Below are 17,857 nucleotides of genomic sequence, written 5' to 3' on the forward strand. Positions count from 1 at the left end.
TGCAAATCGTTTGCAAAATAAAAATCGTTTTCAAAATCAAAACCGTTTTCAAAATCAAAAACGTTTTCAAAATCAAAATCAATATCGTTTTCAAAATCAAAATAGATACCGTTTTCAAAATCAAAATCAATATCGTTTTCAAAATCAAAATCAATATCGTTTTTAAAATCAAAACCAATATCGTTTTTAAAATCAAAATCGATATCGTTTTTAAAGTCAAAATCAATATCGTTTTCAAAATGAAAATCAAAATTGAAATCAAAATCAAAATTTAAATCAAAATCAAAATCAAAATCGAAATCAAAACCGTTTTCAAAATGAGAATTGTTTTTAATTTCAATATGAAAATCGTTTTTTATTTAAATTTTAAAATAATTTTAGAAATCAAATTTAAAATCGTTTTTATTTTGTGATTAATTGTATAATTAAGTTTTAAATTACAAATTTTCAGTGAAAATTTAGGTGAGCCATCTCGGCCGCCATACACTTCTTTTACACGCAAATTCCTGGGAACGTTGCCAAAGCAGCTAATTCTTGGAATTTCTCCAACGCGTGGCGTGAGAAGTTGGCGACTAGCCAGCTACCCTTGTCCGTGCCCTAAAAATAGTATTGTTTTGCTTGCTCTCCTTCCAGCTCTTGTTCCTGCTAACGTTCAAGCTATTGCTCCACTATGACAGATCGGTTTGACATTCAGATTGATGAACTGCTTTCCAATCGTGTTCTAAAGTATAAATCCCTTGTCGAAATCGCCGGAGATAATTATAATCCATAAACACTTCACGCTCAGGGCTAAATAAATGTAATCCCTCAGCTGGCGCTTCGGGATTACATATTAACACAAAACTCGTGCGCTGCGCGCACTCGTATGTGTTTATCAGATCATCCCGCTAGCGCGGGATGATCTGTTATATAAACCCTTTGCGTGGCGGGTTTATGTTATTATGAATGTCACATTTCCATATTCATCACTTGATACTAATCCGCATTAGTTTGTACCTCTCTGAATTATTGTAGACGGACCGGGACTCAGTACCCTTATTTCAGGGGACTCCACCTTTGTGTACACACAATCATTGTCAACCGATTAGAATGTCATTATGAGCTCAGTTAATGACGGTTAAGTTGCCCTTGAATAGTTAAATACTCTCCCCAGCTGCCTGTTATCCAGCACAGTAATTACTATTAGTCAACATTGTTCATCTCCGGCGATCATACAGCCATTATATTCGGATCATTAGTTCTCCCGGTCTCTCCGCGTGTTGTGGTGTTGTACTGTTCTCGGTAATAATTAGGTGGAGCCATAGCTAGCAGGGAGAGAGGGGAGCTATTATATCATTAAATATTTGACCCAAATTCTTTGCTCCAAGGCTTTTACTATGTTTAACTCGTTGTAGGATGATTATTGTATGTTTGTGGTAAGACGGTGACCTGCTTTGATTATTACCATGGCTCGGAGACATGCAGACTGATTTGTGATGGAGGTGTCGATCCCACCAGAAAATAAGGACGAAGATAGTGGGGACGTCCCACGCTCCGAGCAGAATGGAGATGTCTCGCCGGACACTTATAAGGACAACCAGAGTGAGGACCTATCACTAGACACTAGGGGCAAGATGAGTAGTGGAGCTGTCTCCCCGGACACTAAGGGAGAGCAGAATGGAGACGATGTTGTAATCTTATCGAAAACTAACGGCAGTCATAGCGGAAACATTAATGAACAGTATAACAGTAAAGAAGTTTTAACAGCAACGGAGAGAGAGTCGAGTGGCGATGTCCCCAAAGAAAGTAAGGACGAGCCTAGTGCAGATTTCTCCACAGTCAATAAGGAACTGCGTAGAGGAGACGTCTCCACAGAAAGCAAGGTAGGGCCGAGTAAGGGTGAACCGAATGGAGACATTCCAAAAGAAATTAAGAAAGAGCTGAATGGCGACGTCTCATTAGACTCTAATGGCGAACCGAATGGAAACATTCCAAAAGAAATTAAGGAAGAGCCGAGTGGCGATGTCACCAAAGAAAGCAAAGAAGAGCCTAGTGGCGATGTCCCCACAAAAATTAAGGAAGAGCCTAGTGGCGATGTCCCCACAGAAATTAAGGAAGAGCCTAGTGGCGATGTCTTCACAGAAATTAAGGAAGAGCCTAGTGGCGATGTCACAAAAGAAAGCAAGGAAGAGCCTAGTGGCGATGTCCCCACAGAAATTAAGGAAGAGCCTAGTGGCGATGTCACCAAAGAAAGCAAAGAAGAGCATATTGGCGATGTCACCACAGAAACGAAGGGCGACGACGAGAACGGCGGGGATTATGGTGTACTTCGCCAGTATGTTTCTTATCGTACATTTCCTTTATAGTTTAAGTTTTGTTAAACAGTCAGGTCTGTTTATTCGTTGATATTATGTAACATATATAATATATCTAAACTTATCAATTTAAACTTTTCTGTTTAAAAGTTGCTATTTAAACTTTCCATTTAAACATTTCTATTTAAAGTAGCCAGTACTTAGTCCATAATAGCTTATCAGAGTACCGTTAAGATAAATTCCCATTGCGTCTGAAACAGCATATTATTCATTACCAAAAAGAAAACCAAACTCTAACATCCACCTCCATCAGGTCAGAGATAGTTTCTGCAGCAGAGGGAAAGGTGACGAAATCCAGCAAGTCGTCCTCCAGATCGTCCTCAAGACTGAGCAGTAAGGACGGGGAGAGGTCACCAAAGATGGGTCACATCGTCTGGAAACGTCCAAAGGTCAGACATCATCTCTTGATAATACGTGTTAATGATACTTCAGCAAATAGGTACAAAGCCGACCGGCTGTTAGAGAACTGATTCCGTAACAGCCGGCTAATGACTGGCTGAAATTGTATTTAGATGCTGATAGATCGTTTACTGTATCTGTATTTCCGAAACTCATCTATTTAAAGTGACTACAAGGAGACATGTTAACTTCATAATTCATGGTACCTAAACGCCTACAAACTCTCTCCGAAAATCAAAATTTATTTAGTCTGCTGGCAGGGGGTCTGCTGGCAGACTTCTAATAATTTACATACACAATATCAATAATTCCACGATTATAAGCTTATAAGTGTGATAATCGTACAATCTAGCACAGACCGGGAGATAGCTACTAAACACTCAACCACTCAGGAGTTAAATCCGCGGAGTCGTCTGCTAAGCGGAGGGAAGATGTTCCGCGGGGACCTGGTTGAAGGGGTGAGAGGGACACCCAACTTTGGGGCTGCGTGTTCAGCTCTGGCCCTCAAACATGAGCTCCTGTTTCAAGTCATGCCCGATGACCAGGTTAGTTCTTAAATTCCACTGATATTGCAAAACGTTATAAGTTAGCCATTACATCACTTTTTATGAGTTTCAACGGTGCGTAAAGCGTGTCCTCAGCTAAATTACCCGACGACAGATATCCAATTTGCTTTTTGTCACCTTGACAACCTTGACAATAGCCGGCACTATAAACTCTTCCACTACAAAATAACACCTTGTTACTGTGTTAGCCTGCACCTTTTTTAATTCACGATACACAAGATATAAACCTTACAAAAGCTAAATAATCAACAAGTGTCTCGCACCGTGGTAACTTACTTGGTAACCATGATAACAGCTGTAACTATAGTTACCTAATAACCATGGTAACAGTAATATTCTTTTGCAGTGTCCGATAGCATTTGAAGACGATTGGGGGATTTATAAGTTTAGGTTCTGGAGGTACGGTAACTGGACAGAAGTAACGATAGACGACAAGTTGCCTAGTGTGGCTGGAGAGTTGCTTTACTCTCATACTTTAGAGAACGATGAACACTGGATGTGTGTGATGGAGAAAGCTTATGCTAAGTAAGATGATTGTAAATTCTTTTCAGCTTAGGCTGTTTTCCCCTTCAATTTTTTGAATCGGGTCTTCTTTAGACTTGCAAAGTGCTGCAAATAAGTTTCAATCATTATACATCATACAACATACATCATGTTGTATTTTTACTTTCCGTGCACTGCCAACAACTTTTTGATAATTAACTACCCTCCAGATTTAACGGTTGTTACGATATAATAAACAAAATCCCCTTATCTGACATGTTACAACACATGACAGGGGGTATAACTGAGACCCTGACTTTAAGAACAGTGGGTAGCTCGGAACAACTGGGCTGTTATGTGGAGAACTGTTTTAAGAAGAGGGCTCTCATACTTACTACTGCTCTGAAGGTTTGTTAGGAGATGTTATGTGTTAGGAGATGTTAATGATTTCCAATCTACCTTACAAGACATATTTATGGCGACCTAATTTGCGACGACCGAAATTTTGGCGGTCCGAAAATATGGCGAAATTGAACAAAAACCGTCAAATTTCGGACGTCACAGAAAATAAGGGTATTTTTCATCATTTTTTGTGACAGTAAGCAGTAAGGAAATTTCTGAAATTCGGTAAAATCATGTTCAAACTTATCATGTTAGCACATACATGTATTTTAATGCAAATTTAAACTGTATTGCTTGACATTCAATTCGTCATTGGTGTGGTGATAATTTGTCCCAAGATGCCAGAATTTATTTATTTATTTTACTTGATATTACTTTTTGGAAACAAAATAAAGCAGTGAAGGCACAGTCATTGAAATAAGCTAAAAGATAATGCGACGGATTCTATTACGACGACCGAAATTTTGGCGGTCCGAAAATATGGGGAAATTTTCGGAAAACCGCCACATTTCGTACGTTATAAATATGTCTTGTAAGGTATTAACCTTAAGCTCTGATAGTTACTACTGCTCTGAATGCCTGAGGATGGGTAAAATATTATTATCAATAATATTCTCGTGCAGTTTGAAATTGCAATTTTGTTGTGATCTTCGTAATAATAACTTAATAATATAAAGATCGGTTGACAACCGACGGTCGTAATACATGCATATATGACAAGTAAACATTTGCGTGAAGCAAAGATTAATATAGGTCTTTAAATTCTAAACAAGACAAGTTTACGAGGGACAGTTAGGCTAGAAATCAATTTTCTACAGAATCAATATTGTTACAAACCAACAGGCTGAGTCGTACGACTTACTGACTTAGGACTTTTTCATATTTATCACACTCATTTTATGAACAAGCCCAACATTCATTTTGATCACCCTGTATATATAACTAAATGACAACTTTATTCAGAGCAAGGAAGGTATGATGCTAGGACTGGACAGCGAGCTACCGTACATTGTTACACGGGTTAAACGGAGAACCAGAGTGCACCCTTGTTTAGTTTGTCTTTACAGTCCTTTCGGGGCTAGTGGTTGGGCTGGACCTTGGGGACGAGAGTAAGTTTTTAAATTTGGTATAGAATATATGAATGTATGATTATCTAAATATTTAAATATTTAAGTATTTAAATATTTATATATTTAAATGTTTAGATATTTATATATGCATGTATTTGGTATAGAAAATATAAATATCGAAATATTTGACATATGTCTATTGTTATTGTCTATTAGTCTAATACAGAATATGTTACTTAATTATTAGGTAAATTTGAGTATTTATATGTACACGTTTAATTTAAAATATATAACAATTATTCAGTAAGTTTAGATATTAGGCATAATATGTTCTGGTCGACTGTTAGAAATAGTCCTGCTTATCAGTTGAGTATTTTCTAAGAAACTAAAACAAAGCAACTCATTTAGTCATTAGTATTTATTAGACATAGAATATAAATATATTCAAACATTTGTTATCAATCACATACAGCAGCTCAACTCGAACTTAATTTTGTTTAATAATAATAAAAGTTGCCAACAATTAAACCTTTGTCCTTAACACTTTAACAAACTTTCTCATCCTCAACCCAATAAAATAAATGACAGTTTCCCAGCCAATAATATAAATGACACTTTCCCACCCAATAAAATAAATGACACTTTCCCACCCAATAATATAAATGACAGTTTCCCACCCAATAAAGTAAATGACACTTTCCCACCCAATAGAATAAATTACACTTTCTCACTCTCGGATAAGTGACACAAATTTGTTTCAGCTCGCCAGAGTGGCGGAACTTTTCCCACGACGATGTTTACAACTTTGGACTGATGAACGAGTCTGATTTTGATTTTTGGATCTCAGTGGAGGATCTGGTGGAATTTTTTGAAACTGTTTTCATTGCTCACCAGTCTTCTGATACTATGGCAGGTAAATAATGTGGCTATATATCTATTAATAGACGTAGATTTTGGTGGGGAGGGAGGTGAGGCATACTTGTTTTTACTATGCTGCACAGAATCCACACAATATATATTATATATCAATATAGTCATAGATTATAATAATCATAATACTACATAATAAATACTACATGAAACGTCTATATTAATTAAGTAAAAGAAGTTAAAAAGTGATGTTGGATATTCATTACAATGTGTTATTGAAGTGTTAGGTTTTAATTTATAGGTGTGGAAAACAGGTGTTTACTTTTAAAGCGGACATTCAGGAATAGTTAGCATCTATAAAAGTCAGCGACTCCTTCACAATATTTGTCGTTGTCACCAAATAACTAGCGGTTTGCAAGTGCATAATGCGCGTCATTACAGGACCTTTAAATGTCTTCCAGGTATAGTCCAGCAACTGGATCCGAGTATTGTCAGCTTGGTACGTAGCGGGGTGTTTGGAAACTGGATAAAAGACAAAACTGACGGCGGAGCACCAAATAACGTGAGTTTCTCTTTAACTGCTGCATAATTGGTAATCCAAAAAAGTCTCAAAGTCCAAAGATAATTGTACATCACTACTATAGTATAGGTGTTTAACCGTAGTATAGGTGTTTAACCGTTATCTTCAATTCGTTAGAAGCCCCGAAACGGATCTCTGTGGAACAAATTATAAACTTACCATAATCCCTATTAAAGTATTAATGTTTAAAAATAAAACCATCTCCGTGATTTAGCTTATGACAAGAAATATTGGCAGAAATTACAGTGAAGTTAGTTTTGATATTTAGTTATTTGTTTTAGGGAAAGATTTAGGGAAAGATTAGACTTGGGCGTTGTTTTTAACTATCCCAATTGTTTAGAACTTTTATCTAATAATAAATAAAACCGCGAAATTCCAGGCAAAGTTCCTGACGCACAACATCCAGTTTCTGGTAACACAACAGAGTATTGATGATAAGATGTGTGTGTTATCTCTAGTACAGAGGTTCAGACCTAGGAACACCCCTCATGAGGGGTTTATGTGTATAGGATTCTCTGTCTTCAAGGTACTTGTACTTCTATTAGGGGCCATCTACTTAGGACGTCCGCCAAAATCGCAGATTTTCAGACCACCCCCTCCCCCTGTCCGGGTGTGTCCGAATTTTCAAAACCACCCCCCCCCCAGACATCCGGATTTCAGCTACTTTTTGCCAGACGTCCTAAGTAGATGGCCCCTTATAGAACTTAAATCATCTATGTTTACTCCCATACACTATTTAATCTTAGGAGGCAATATATATAAGGTCACTAGTTTTCCGTATTGTATACTAATAGGCACTGATTTTTTTCGTCAGAATTGTGTGATGTAGTCTTCAAGGTACCATGTTATCTATAACATTAGATTCCTTAGAAGGAATTCGTATTTTTATTCGAAGTCATAGTAGTTTTCTTTGTCATAAAGTAGAGGGTACCGCTTTTGATTAAATTCTTTTAATATCCTATTCTGTTCACCAGCATTACGTGATGACTTATGTTATGAAAACATAGATATATAGTGTGTAATAATGGCAGCCTCTCCTCAAATATAGAGTACTAGAAACCCGCTAGTCGAAAGCTTTGTTCGAGGAAATTTTAAAAATCAGTTATGTTTTAATTTCTCTTCATCATACAGCTCTGTTATACAGTAGACTTAATGGAATTTATTTAACAATGGCGACAGCGTTGTTAGTATTCGGATTCCCAAAACGATACTTTTTACCGCATCAAAAAATACCAGTCACAACCAAAGTTATGAATATAAGTCATAGCGTGAGCGTAAATGTGAGCTAGTTTTGAAGTTATGACGTAGCATACAGCATAACAACGCGCGTAGTTAAGAAGTTCTTGCTCGCGCACGTGCATTTTTATCGTTGCTACGCAACAGCGCAGTAAACATTTGCTAAAATAACGCCATTATTCTAACGATTATTTAACCTCACTTCCGACGTTAATTATAAAAAATCTAAAGCCTAAATCAAAATTCTAAGAATGCTATAGCCTATTCCTATCCTTTTTCTACAACCCTGCTAAAAATGGCGAGGTTTCAACTCCATTTGCGAGCTGGGTTTGGCTTCACCAGAGGGTCATTTTGAGGTCGATTTTCGGTGTTTTTTCTTCTATGTCCCCGTTGCCGGGGAAATTTCGTCAAGTTTAAAATATAGTATAGATGTAATAATTGCAGCCTCTCCTCTCGAATATAGAATATGTAATAATTGCAGCTTCTCCCTCAAATATAGAGTATGTTATAATGTCAGCCTCTCCTAAAATATAGAGTATGTAATAATGGCAGCCTCTCCTCAAATATAGAGTAATATGTAATAATGGCAGCCTCTCCTCAAATATAGAGTATGTAATAAAGTAATAATGGCAGCCTCTCCTCAAATATAAAATATGTAATAATGGCAGCCTCTCCTCAAATATAGAGTATGTAATAATGGCAGCCTCTCCTCAAATATAGAGTATGTAATAATGGCAGCCTCTCCTCAAATATAGAGTTTGTAATAATGGCAGCCTCTCCTCAGGCCCCTGAGAACATACAATACCGAATGACAGATTTAAAAGAAGCGCCAGTAGCCATAGCAACCTACTCCTACAAAGAAAGTGTATCAGTGAGGGTGGACCTGGAACCAGGCAACTACGTTGTCATACCAACGTCCTATCAAGCAGGGGTTGTTGGGGAGTACCTTTTGAGATGTGTTAGTCCTAGGAACCTCAACATAAGGTTAGCTATTAACTTGTTAACGTGATACTAGAGTACCATTAGTTTAATTGCAATATCGAGCTAATTGAAATATTACCAAGGAATAATAGCACTAATAGTAGACAAAGGAGCCCAGTTGTCTATTTAATCCTTCACCCCCAGAGCGTTAAAGCAAGCGCCACCCTCCGTTACAAAGAAGCAGGTTATTGATGTTGAGCTGTTGTGCGGTGAGAACCTCCCCGACGTAACCCACAGCTACGATGGTGAGCTCTTTTCTTTTATACGATACTGTTTGTGCCCTGCAGTTCCTTCTGTGGTAAACATTGGTTTTATTGTTTATGATAATATTTTAGTCGCTGATGAATTGATTTTCTATCATTTGCTCCATAGTCCATTATGCTACATAGAAAGCAGTCATTGTACAGACACAGTATATTTTAGAATGAGGACGGATACACCACAATTATATTTATAGATTAGTGTAACTGTAATATTCTAGAACATATTTCCACATTGAAACATTGTCGCATTTTATGTCCTTTGTCACAAAAACGTGATTATCCGAAATTTCGAAAATTAAACATTCTGAGACATACAAATAGCTAAATAGATAAAAAGATTAATGACCATCCTTACAGCGGACCCTGAACAAGAGGTATACTGCGTGATATGGTGCGGAAAGGACAAATGCCAGTTTCCCATAAAGCGAGGTCCTAACCCGCTGTGGAACAGTATCGCTACCTTCCACGCTAAGAGCCCCTACAAAAGGACCATCTTTGTTCAGGTGCGAGCTAAATCAGTCTTCAGCTGTTGAACTTCAAGATTTGTTATAAAAGCAGTCGCGTGATAGTCGAGTGTAGAGCTAAATCAGTCTACAGCTGTTGAACTTCAAGATTTGTTATAAAAGCAGTCATGTGATAGTCGAGTTTAGAGCCAAATCAGTCTACAGCTGTTGAACTTCAAGATTTGTTATAAAAGCAGTCACGTGATAGTCGAGTTTAGAGCCAAATCACTCTACAGTTGAACTTCAAGATTTGTTATAAAAGCAGTCACGTGATAGTCGAGTTTAGAGCCAAATCACTCTACAGTTGAACTTCAAGATTTGTTATAAAGTTATATAAGGGCTTCCGACAGTTGAAACCAGCTTGAATGGACGCAAGTAAGTCACGTGATAGTTGAGTGAATAATTATCTTTGTCCAGGTGTGGTATAAACCAGCTCCAGGATCCAGTGCTAAGGAGGACGTTTGTCTCGCAGAGACCTGCCAGCTCCCTATCATCACTGGAGATCATAAGGTAAGATAACGAGATATCGGGTGTAATTCTGAGATTTGTCCCTGGCATCGTTCAGATTACACCCTTTCCTCATTTTTGTGTGTTTTGGTTAGTTTACAAGGATTTGACTAGGGGCAAATTCAAACTAACAACATTGTAGAGCTGTAGGCTTGTTTGGTGATTTTATAATATTTCCAAGATTTTAAAAACCTATTGACCTATTAGGAGCTGAAGATCTGATCATATTTTCGTGAATAACACAAACTCGCTCAGGTCGTTTGTCAACTAACATTATCCAAGAAGACATCAGCCAACAAAACCCCCGTTGCCATACCCAAATCAAGTAAAAAAGGTGGATCCAGATGTGCAGGTTCCATCACCCTCATAGTCCGGTACAACCCTCTTCCCACAGTATTCCGGGGTATCCCAAAGGGCGGTAGTAACGTCCAAGTTGTATCCATGGATAGAGGACGAGAACGTGTAATGGACACCTCAGAATCTGAAAACAGTTCAAATAGAGACAGAAAGTGCAGGACTGAACCGCGAGGTGGGGTGGCGTTGTTGAACCATGTTGCGCTATCAAACCAAGGTTCCATATCTTCTTTAGTTAGATCTGGAACCAACAGTCCACACCGACCTTCAGTTGGAAGCAACTACAATGCTGACCAGATCATCCTTCCCCCCTACTGCTGCTCTGAACCGAGAGCAGCTGAACAGGGCCTCCCCCGCACGAAGGTCCAGGTCTCGTCACCCTACAGACGAGGACGCCATCATTCAGGCTAACAGATCCAAGTCAATGCACTCTCGGCCTCAGAACGGAGGGCCGGTTCCTGTTCCGGGGGGTTCAAATTCTCTGGATGATTTGTTCGATGATGATAGACCTGTGAAACTGATGGTTAACTGTGATAAGACTCTTTCCCCGGAGCAGCCCTTGCGAGGGCTTGCCTCCGATCATTCTCTGAGAGCAGGAACTATACTCCCTCCTTATCAGTACCCCACTCCGATCCCTGAGCCTAATTGCAGTAATGTGAACTTTATTGGAAACGGCGATCACGTGGATGGTAAAACCAATGGATCGATTCTCAGAACTGTTGCTCCAACTCCAAGGTGAAATTGATTGAAGATTTGAACGTTGTTTTTCTTAAATATGCGATCCTTTTTCTGACAAGTTTGATAAATTTTACTCACGACAGATCACCATGAGTGTACGATTTGTAAAAAGTTGTTGCTCGACACTTCTGATGATGATGAACCCCTTTTCGTTTTTGATTGTTGGCTCTTTATTTCGTTTTTATTCTATGTTGTTTGTTTGATTTTTGCTATTGAAATTTTCCTTGAATTCAAGCCATAGTGTTTTGATTATTGTACCAGTAGCAGAAACGAAAGAGACAAATTTATTCAATGCTTGAAAATGTTTTATAACCCAATTATAGTATCCCACAAATAATTTAGTCAAAATCCTCAGGTACCTTAAAGTACCTTATAAGCTTATAGTACCATCGCAGGTACATAAGTTTTTTACTCATAATGAATGAGCACAATCAAAATTACAATTACAATAAAAACATACGAAACAAGAACTAGTGATACAGAACACCCATTTGGTCCTTAAACCAATCTACTTTGCTACAGCTTTTCCTTCCTCACCAAGGTAACCAGCAACTCTCCCAGAGACTCACAAGTCACCACATCCTTAATCTGTTTTATTGATGCTCTGTTTCCCGTAGATCTCGTTAATTTGCTTGGTTACCCTCACAAAGGTGGTTCTCTTAGGGAGCTCCTTCAGTTTCACTGCTCCAACATACGTACAGCAGGATCTTACTCCTCCCAGAATGTCTTGTATCGTTACTTCTATTGAACCCCTGCGGAGAATATTTATAGCTTTATAGTGGCATTTGAGGTGAACTACCAAACCGGTATTCACACTTATATTTTCATTCACTGAATATTGTAGGGAGCATAAAATACCCTGAGTTACTTTCTATTATGATTTATATAAAATTTAATGAAGAAGGAGAATAATTTACTTGTAAGGTATAAGAACAGTTTTCCCCTCGCTGGTTCTGTAGGTGGCTACTCCTCCCGAGTGCTTTTCCATTGCTGTAGCTGAACTCATTCCGTAGAATTTAACAAATTTCTGGCCTGTGGAGATGTTATGCTTTTATGATCAATAATTTAGCTCTCTTTGTCAGAAATTAGTGAACTTTTTGATAATTTGAAGCTAAATCTAACCAAACCTTTAATTGATTGAACCCATTCAAATCTAGATCAAAAATCAGGAGCTCCCGCAATCAGACAAGCGAATGAGTTTCAAAAAGTTTCAATTAAATCTTTACAACATGGGCAAAATAGTTTCGCTCGTCATCAGTACCTAGTAAAAATAAGATTAGTACTCATCTTGAAGCTACACACTTAATAAAAATGATTTACTGATGAACTACTCACCATCTTTTTCGATGATCTCCCCCGACCCTTCGTCGTGCCCAGCAAACATTCCTCCCAACATGACAAAATCAGCTCCAGCTCCAAACGCCTTTGCAACGTCTCCTGTTGTCATACACACATGGTTTATGATGATTATTAGATAAAAGGTTTCGCTACTCGTTATACTGTTATACAGCTATGGTAATGGTCAAATTTATCGGCTTTAATTGAAGAACTGCCCTGGCCCTTATTTTGGACACCGTGGCAGGGACCTGAACAGGAACACAATTAGTATAAATGGTTTGCCTCTCCGGATTGCATTGAAGAAATATTGTCCTGATCATTATGGACACCCTGGCCCGTGTTCCATAGCTTCATATCAGGGAGTGAATCTTCCTCACTTTTAAATAAGAATGAAACTAACCTGGGCAGGTGCACCCCCCATCAGCTACAATGTGTCCTCCTAGACCGTGAGCAGCATCAGCACACTCCAACACTGCACTAAGTTGGGGGTACCCTACTCCTGTCTTCTTCCTGGTGGTTTAGAATAGTTACTGTAAACAGCGATGTACCGCGGCCATTTCCTTCCCTCAAAGAAGGCTTAATTTATGCATATTGTAAACAGACAAATCCACGGACCCAGATTGACCGCGGATGTTTCCTTTCCCCAAACTTCACGGTAAATCGGTGTTTACTGTACATGGTTGGATAGTCAAAATACTTGTCCGTATCTTTCTTTCAAATGATATATAACTTTTCCAGAAAGTGTAAAAAAGTAAAACTGAATGCTGGACGATGGAGATGAATCCTCGCTGAGAAAAAGTACAGCGTAGATAAGTGTAGAAAAACCTGGTGGTACAGACTGATCCCGGACCTGTACCAACTTTAACAATATCTGCTTATTGTAACTGTAGTCATGGTGATAAGGCGACAGAGCAGTAAGTAACTGTTGTCATGGTGATAAGGTGACAGAGCAGTAAGTAACTGTTGTCATGGTGATAAGGTGACAGAGCAGTAAGTAACTGTTGTCATGGTGATAAGGTGACAGAGCAGTAAGTAACTGTTGTCATGGTGATAAGGTGACAGAGCAGTAAGTAACTGTTGTCATGGTGATAAGGTGACAGAGCAGTAAGTAACTGTTGTCATGGTGATAAGTGTAGACAAACCTGGTGGTACAGACTGATCCCGGACCTGTACCAACTTTAACAATATCTGCTTATTGTAACTGTAGTCATGGTGATAAGGTGACAGAGCAGTAAGTAACTGTTGTCATGGCGATAAGGTGACAGAGCAGTAAGTAACTGTTGTCATGGTGATAAGTGTAGACAAACCTGGTGGTACAGACTGATCCCGGGCCAATACCAACTTTAACAATATCTGCTCCAGCCAAGATCAGTTCTTCAACCATTTCACCTGTCACTACGTTACCTGTTGGCAAAGTATCTTAAGGTTATTATATCTTTGTAGTATAGTTGTACAGCAATACTAAGGTAATGGGACTACTGCGGACCCTCTACCTGCCAAACCTTGTTAACAATTAACATATTGTTATAATATCTTTATATTGAACTTTACTCTCCTTCTTCTTTGCTAGAACAGATTTACCAGTTCTGTATTATCAAATAACTGAGTCATGCTACCATGGAACAGATAGGGTACTATTTAAAGTTTGGAATATAATTCACTCATGGTTCCCCAAATGTCACACATTACCTGCTATGATAGTCTTGCTGGGGTAAGTGTCCCTAACTTTCTTAATGTCACACATTACCTTCTATGATTATAGTCTTGCTGGGGTAAGTGTCCCTAACTTTCTTAATGTCACACATTACCTGCTATGATAGTCTTGCTGGGGTAAGTGTCCCTAACTTTCTTAACAAACGCCACAAAGTGCTCCGAGTACCCGTTAGCTACGTCCAGACAGATGAAGTTTACTGGCACTTGAGAAATGATGTCTTTAAGTTTATCTAGGTCCCTTTCAGATGAGCCCGAACTCACTGCTACGTGCTGAATGATTGTATAAGAGTATAAGTCAATTTGCTTCTTCATAAATATTTTTATCATTTCTAAAAATCCCAAAATTCTTTTTCAGTTAAACGACAATCATCATGTATATCATATAATTATACATGCAGTATACACGTATTTTAAATCGCTTTCTCGTAATCCAATTATGTTTCAAAATATTCATTAAATTACATAATATATAACGAAGCTTGTATGAAACTTAGATCATAATTAGAAATGGAACCATTTGATGTGGTCTGCAGTTTCAAATGTAGGAAGATTAGCTCTTTTGAGCAATGAGCATGGCATGCAATCCAAATATATATAATTTTCATTTATCGGTACAAATTTTTATGAATAACATTTATAAATGTTATTCAAATGAATTTTTTGAATACATTTTATTAGAATAAAAGTTATAAAATGTATAAAGGTTTCACTGTATCCTAATATAATTAAATGGTATCAGTAGAAATATTCACTCAGGGGGGGTCCCCTCACTCAGCCCTCACCTCGATACTCTGCGGGTTATTTGCAGCGAATTCCACCCACTGCTGCACAGTGTAATGCTTGTGAATACACACGAACATCTGGCACGCGGCAAATGCACGTGCCATCTCGAATGTACCTGTTGTGTCCATGTTTGCAGCCATTACAGGTACACCACGGTATTTTAGACCGGAGTTACGGAATCTAAGAGGGTTGGGTAAAAGTATTAGGTATAATATTATGTTTACCGACAGTACTTTTGTTGGATTTTGTTCGACAATTTGAGTTTTTTGTGGTTTTAAGTTGGCACGTCCTTCGTTAACATAATATTCGAAATCGGTATTATTAATATTATCAATAACCGACCACATACAAATAAATATCATGTCACTGCTTTTACTGTACAGTTTGTAACTTACAAAAAGCACATACCTGATCTCCCTTTCCAAGGTAACATCAGATCTAGAAGCCAGTGTGCTTCTTTTGGGGCGGAACAGCACGTCTTCATACCCCAGCTTTATTTCAAATTCTATTCTTGGCATCTAGAGATGGTAGCATATTGTGTTACTATGGTAACATGTTTGTTACCATGGTAACACGTTACAGGATGTTCAAAGAAAGTTGAAACAATAAGTTTTATTTAACACTTTAATACTACTACTACTCAGTACTACTACTACTGCTATACGGAATGTCCAGGGCCAGTTTCTCTATGATCTTTGAAAATTGCTACAGTAGTCAATGCATATTGTGTTACTATGGCAACATGTTTGTTAGGCAATCCTGAGAGGCAGGAACGAGTCACAACTCAATTGGCTGACAATAGCCCATTTACAAACCACTTCTTTACATCTAGAGATCGGAGAATATTGCAAAATGGTGTGAATGTCTTATTGAAGCCACACTATGTTATGGAGCATTATACCATGTTCCTTTTCCGCAATCTCCTTTTCCTTTCAGTGTGACTATATAACCGCAATCTCCTTTTCCTTCCAGTGTGACTATATAACCGCAATCTCCTTTTCCTTCCAGTGTGACTATATAGCCGCAATCTCCTTTTCCTTCCAGTGTGACTATATAGCCGCAATCTCCTTTTCCTTCCAGTGTGACTATATAGCCGCGATCTCCTTTTCCTTCCAGTGTGACTATATAGCCGCAATCTCCTTTAACTTCCAGTGTGACTATATAGCCGCAATCTCCTTTTCCTTCCAGTGTGACTATATAGCCGCAATCTCCTTTTCCTTCCAGTGTAACTATATAGCCGCTATCTCCTTTTCCTTCCAGTGTGACTATATAGCCGCAATCTCCTTTTCCTTCCAGTGTGACTATATAGCCGCAATCTCCTTTTCCTTCCAGTGTGACTATATATCTCTAAGAGCTCTTTCATGATCGCTTTTGCTTCGTATTAAACGGATTAAACGATTCAAAAGTCAAATTACATGGTAATGTCTGACCCATGTCTCTACCCATGTCTCTACCCATGTAGAGAGATGTCTTGTTGCTAGATAAGTTACTCAATCTTGTTTCATAGTAACACGTGTAACACAATGTTTTCAATTTGAACTGTGAATGTCAATTAGTTACTATGGTTACTATACTGGAATTTGTCATAGAAACTTATTGAAGCCACACTATGGAGAAATAAGTGTGGATTTAGCTGTATGTACTTAGTACTATGGAGTATGGAGTTGTATGCAACTATATATAGTTAAACGTTTCTCGTATTTATGTATTGTTAAGATGACAAGATTCAATTAAAATGATGCCCCATTTATATAGTTATATATTCCTTATGGAGTTATGGGACAAAAAAATAAACTACATTATTCTGGACAAATCTAATACAAAGTCTTCTTTCAATTCCTCGTTTTACTTACCGGGCTTTTTCGGAAATACAGAGTAGGTTGTGTATATCCGGATGGTATCAGGTAAAATTGCGGAACTTTTCTAGTTTTCGGACAATAATATGGCAGTTTTAACTCTGCAAACCGCATATTTTATGGTTTGTTTTGTCCCAAAACTTTATTCGTCAATTTCAGTCACATTTTGACCCAAACGAAAGCAAAATTCAACAAAAAAAAGTAATTTTATTTGACCAACAAATGAGCTATTTACCATAGCTATAATTTTAAAATCTAAATCACGAGTAATTCCATGATCTGAAGCTGACCACGGTCACAAAATAATAGAATTAATCTCATTGTTCATGACCAGCGAACGTATTAATATTATTTCATACCATCCACCAAGCCTACTATTATCTAATCTTTCAATTTCAAATATCGATAAACAAAACATGTTAACATAATCTGACTGTACAAACGTCCTGAGCATAATTATTGATAAGAACAAATCTAGCTTTACAAACTTATCAAACAAAAGCATCATGCTAGTAAAATTGTTGAAAAACAAACATCAAGCAATCAAACGTCAATCACGTGACACGTAATGTGACGTGTAACTAAAATAAGAACATTGCACTGCAGTACTAGACATTGACAACACCGGAATATTTGCCAACAACAACACGGTTTGTGTTTTATGGAACTCTCCCGAAAGTGGGGAAGACATACAAAAGTGGGTGTACATCACCTTTCATCACAAACACACCTACACAGCAAAGAAAAACGGGTGGTATGTACAATTATGTGCTACAAAAGTTGTTAAATTGGATTTAAGCAATGAAACGGCATCAAGTAGGTGATATCTTCGTATATAAAATTACATCTCTAGCCTACAAA

The 17,857-nt window shown here is 37.9% G+C and overlaps 2 protein-coding genes across 4 annotated transcripts in view; one reads left to right on the top strand and one right to left on the bottom strand.

The window, feature by feature from the left end:
* Positions 1-11,538, top strand: part of LOC134821853 (calpain-5-like) — a 62,526-nt gene extending 50,988 nt beyond the window's left edge. For 2 of the 3 annotated variants that reach the window (XM_063832668.1, XM_063832667.1), the window contains exons 8-20: positions 2,608-2,743; positions 3,146-3,298; positions 3,666-3,844; positions 4,033-4,210; positions 5,168-5,313; positions 6,036-6,187; positions 6,606-6,706; positions 7,104-7,250; positions 8,745-8,944; positions 9,086-9,186; positions 9,562-9,707; positions 10,125-10,217; positions 10,470-11,538. In XM_063832668.1, coding sequence (XP_063688738.1) covers positions 2,608-2,743; positions 3,146-3,298; positions 3,666-3,844; positions 4,033-4,210; positions 5,168-5,313; positions 6,036-6,187; positions 6,606-6,706; positions 7,104-7,250; positions 8,745-8,944; positions 9,086-9,186; positions 9,562-9,707; positions 10,125-10,217; positions 10,470-10,979 — 2,242 coding nt within the window. In that variant the 3' untranslated portion in view covers positions 10,980-11,538. Of the gene's footprint in view, positions 1-1,331; positions 2,315-2,607; positions 2,744-3,145; positions 3,299-3,665; positions 3,845-4,032; positions 4,211-5,167; positions 5,314-6,035; positions 6,188-6,605; positions 6,707-7,103; positions 7,251-8,744; positions 8,945-9,085; positions 9,187-9,561; positions 9,708-10,124; positions 10,218-10,469 lie in introns of those variants that run through there. The other variant, XM_063832670.1, reaches the window with a different exon arrangement.
* Positions 11,539-11,589: 51 nt separating this feature from the next.
* On the bottom strand, positions 11,590-15,658 carry LOC134821854 (GMP reductase 1-like). Its single transcript, XM_063832671.1, has 8 exons — positions 15,549-15,658; positions 15,140-15,320; positions 14,453-14,627; positions 13,952-14,048; positions 13,045-13,154; positions 12,642-12,743; positions 12,224-12,338; positions 11,590-12,058 (listed from the first exon to the last, which is right to left on the bottom strand). The coding sequence occupies exons 1-8, from the start codon at positions 15,656-15,658 to the stop codon at positions 11,890-11,892; spliced, it is 1,059 nt and encodes a 352-aa protein (XP_063688741.1). The 3' UTR covers positions 11,590-11,889.
* Positions 15,659-17,857: the final 2,199 nt, after the last annotated feature.

This window comes from Bolinopsis microptera, chromosome 10 (genome assembly GCF_026151205.1).
Source record: "Bolinopsis microptera isolate Bmic1 chromosome 10, MBARI_Bmic_1.0, whole genome shotgun sequence".
In the NCBI taxonomy this organism is placed as follows: Eukaryota; Metazoa; Ctenophora; class Tentaculata; order Lobata; family Bolinopsidae; genus Bolinopsis; species Bolinopsis microptera.

Excerpts from the sequence above, each read along its gene's own strand:
- LOC134821854 (XM_063832671.1), bottom strand. The coding sequence starts at position 15,658 with ATGCCAAGAATAGAATTTGAAATAAAGCTGGGGTATGAAGACGTGCTG. Across the intron at positions 15,321-15,548 it reads ACCTTGGAAAGGGAGATCAG|ATTCCGTAACTCCGGTCTAA; the intron begins GTATGTGCTTTT and ends CAACCCTCTTAG. Across the intron at positions 13,155-13,951 it reads GGATCAGTCTGTACCACCAG|GAAGAAGACAGGAGTAGGGT; the intron begins GTTTGTCTACAC and ends CTAAACCACCAG.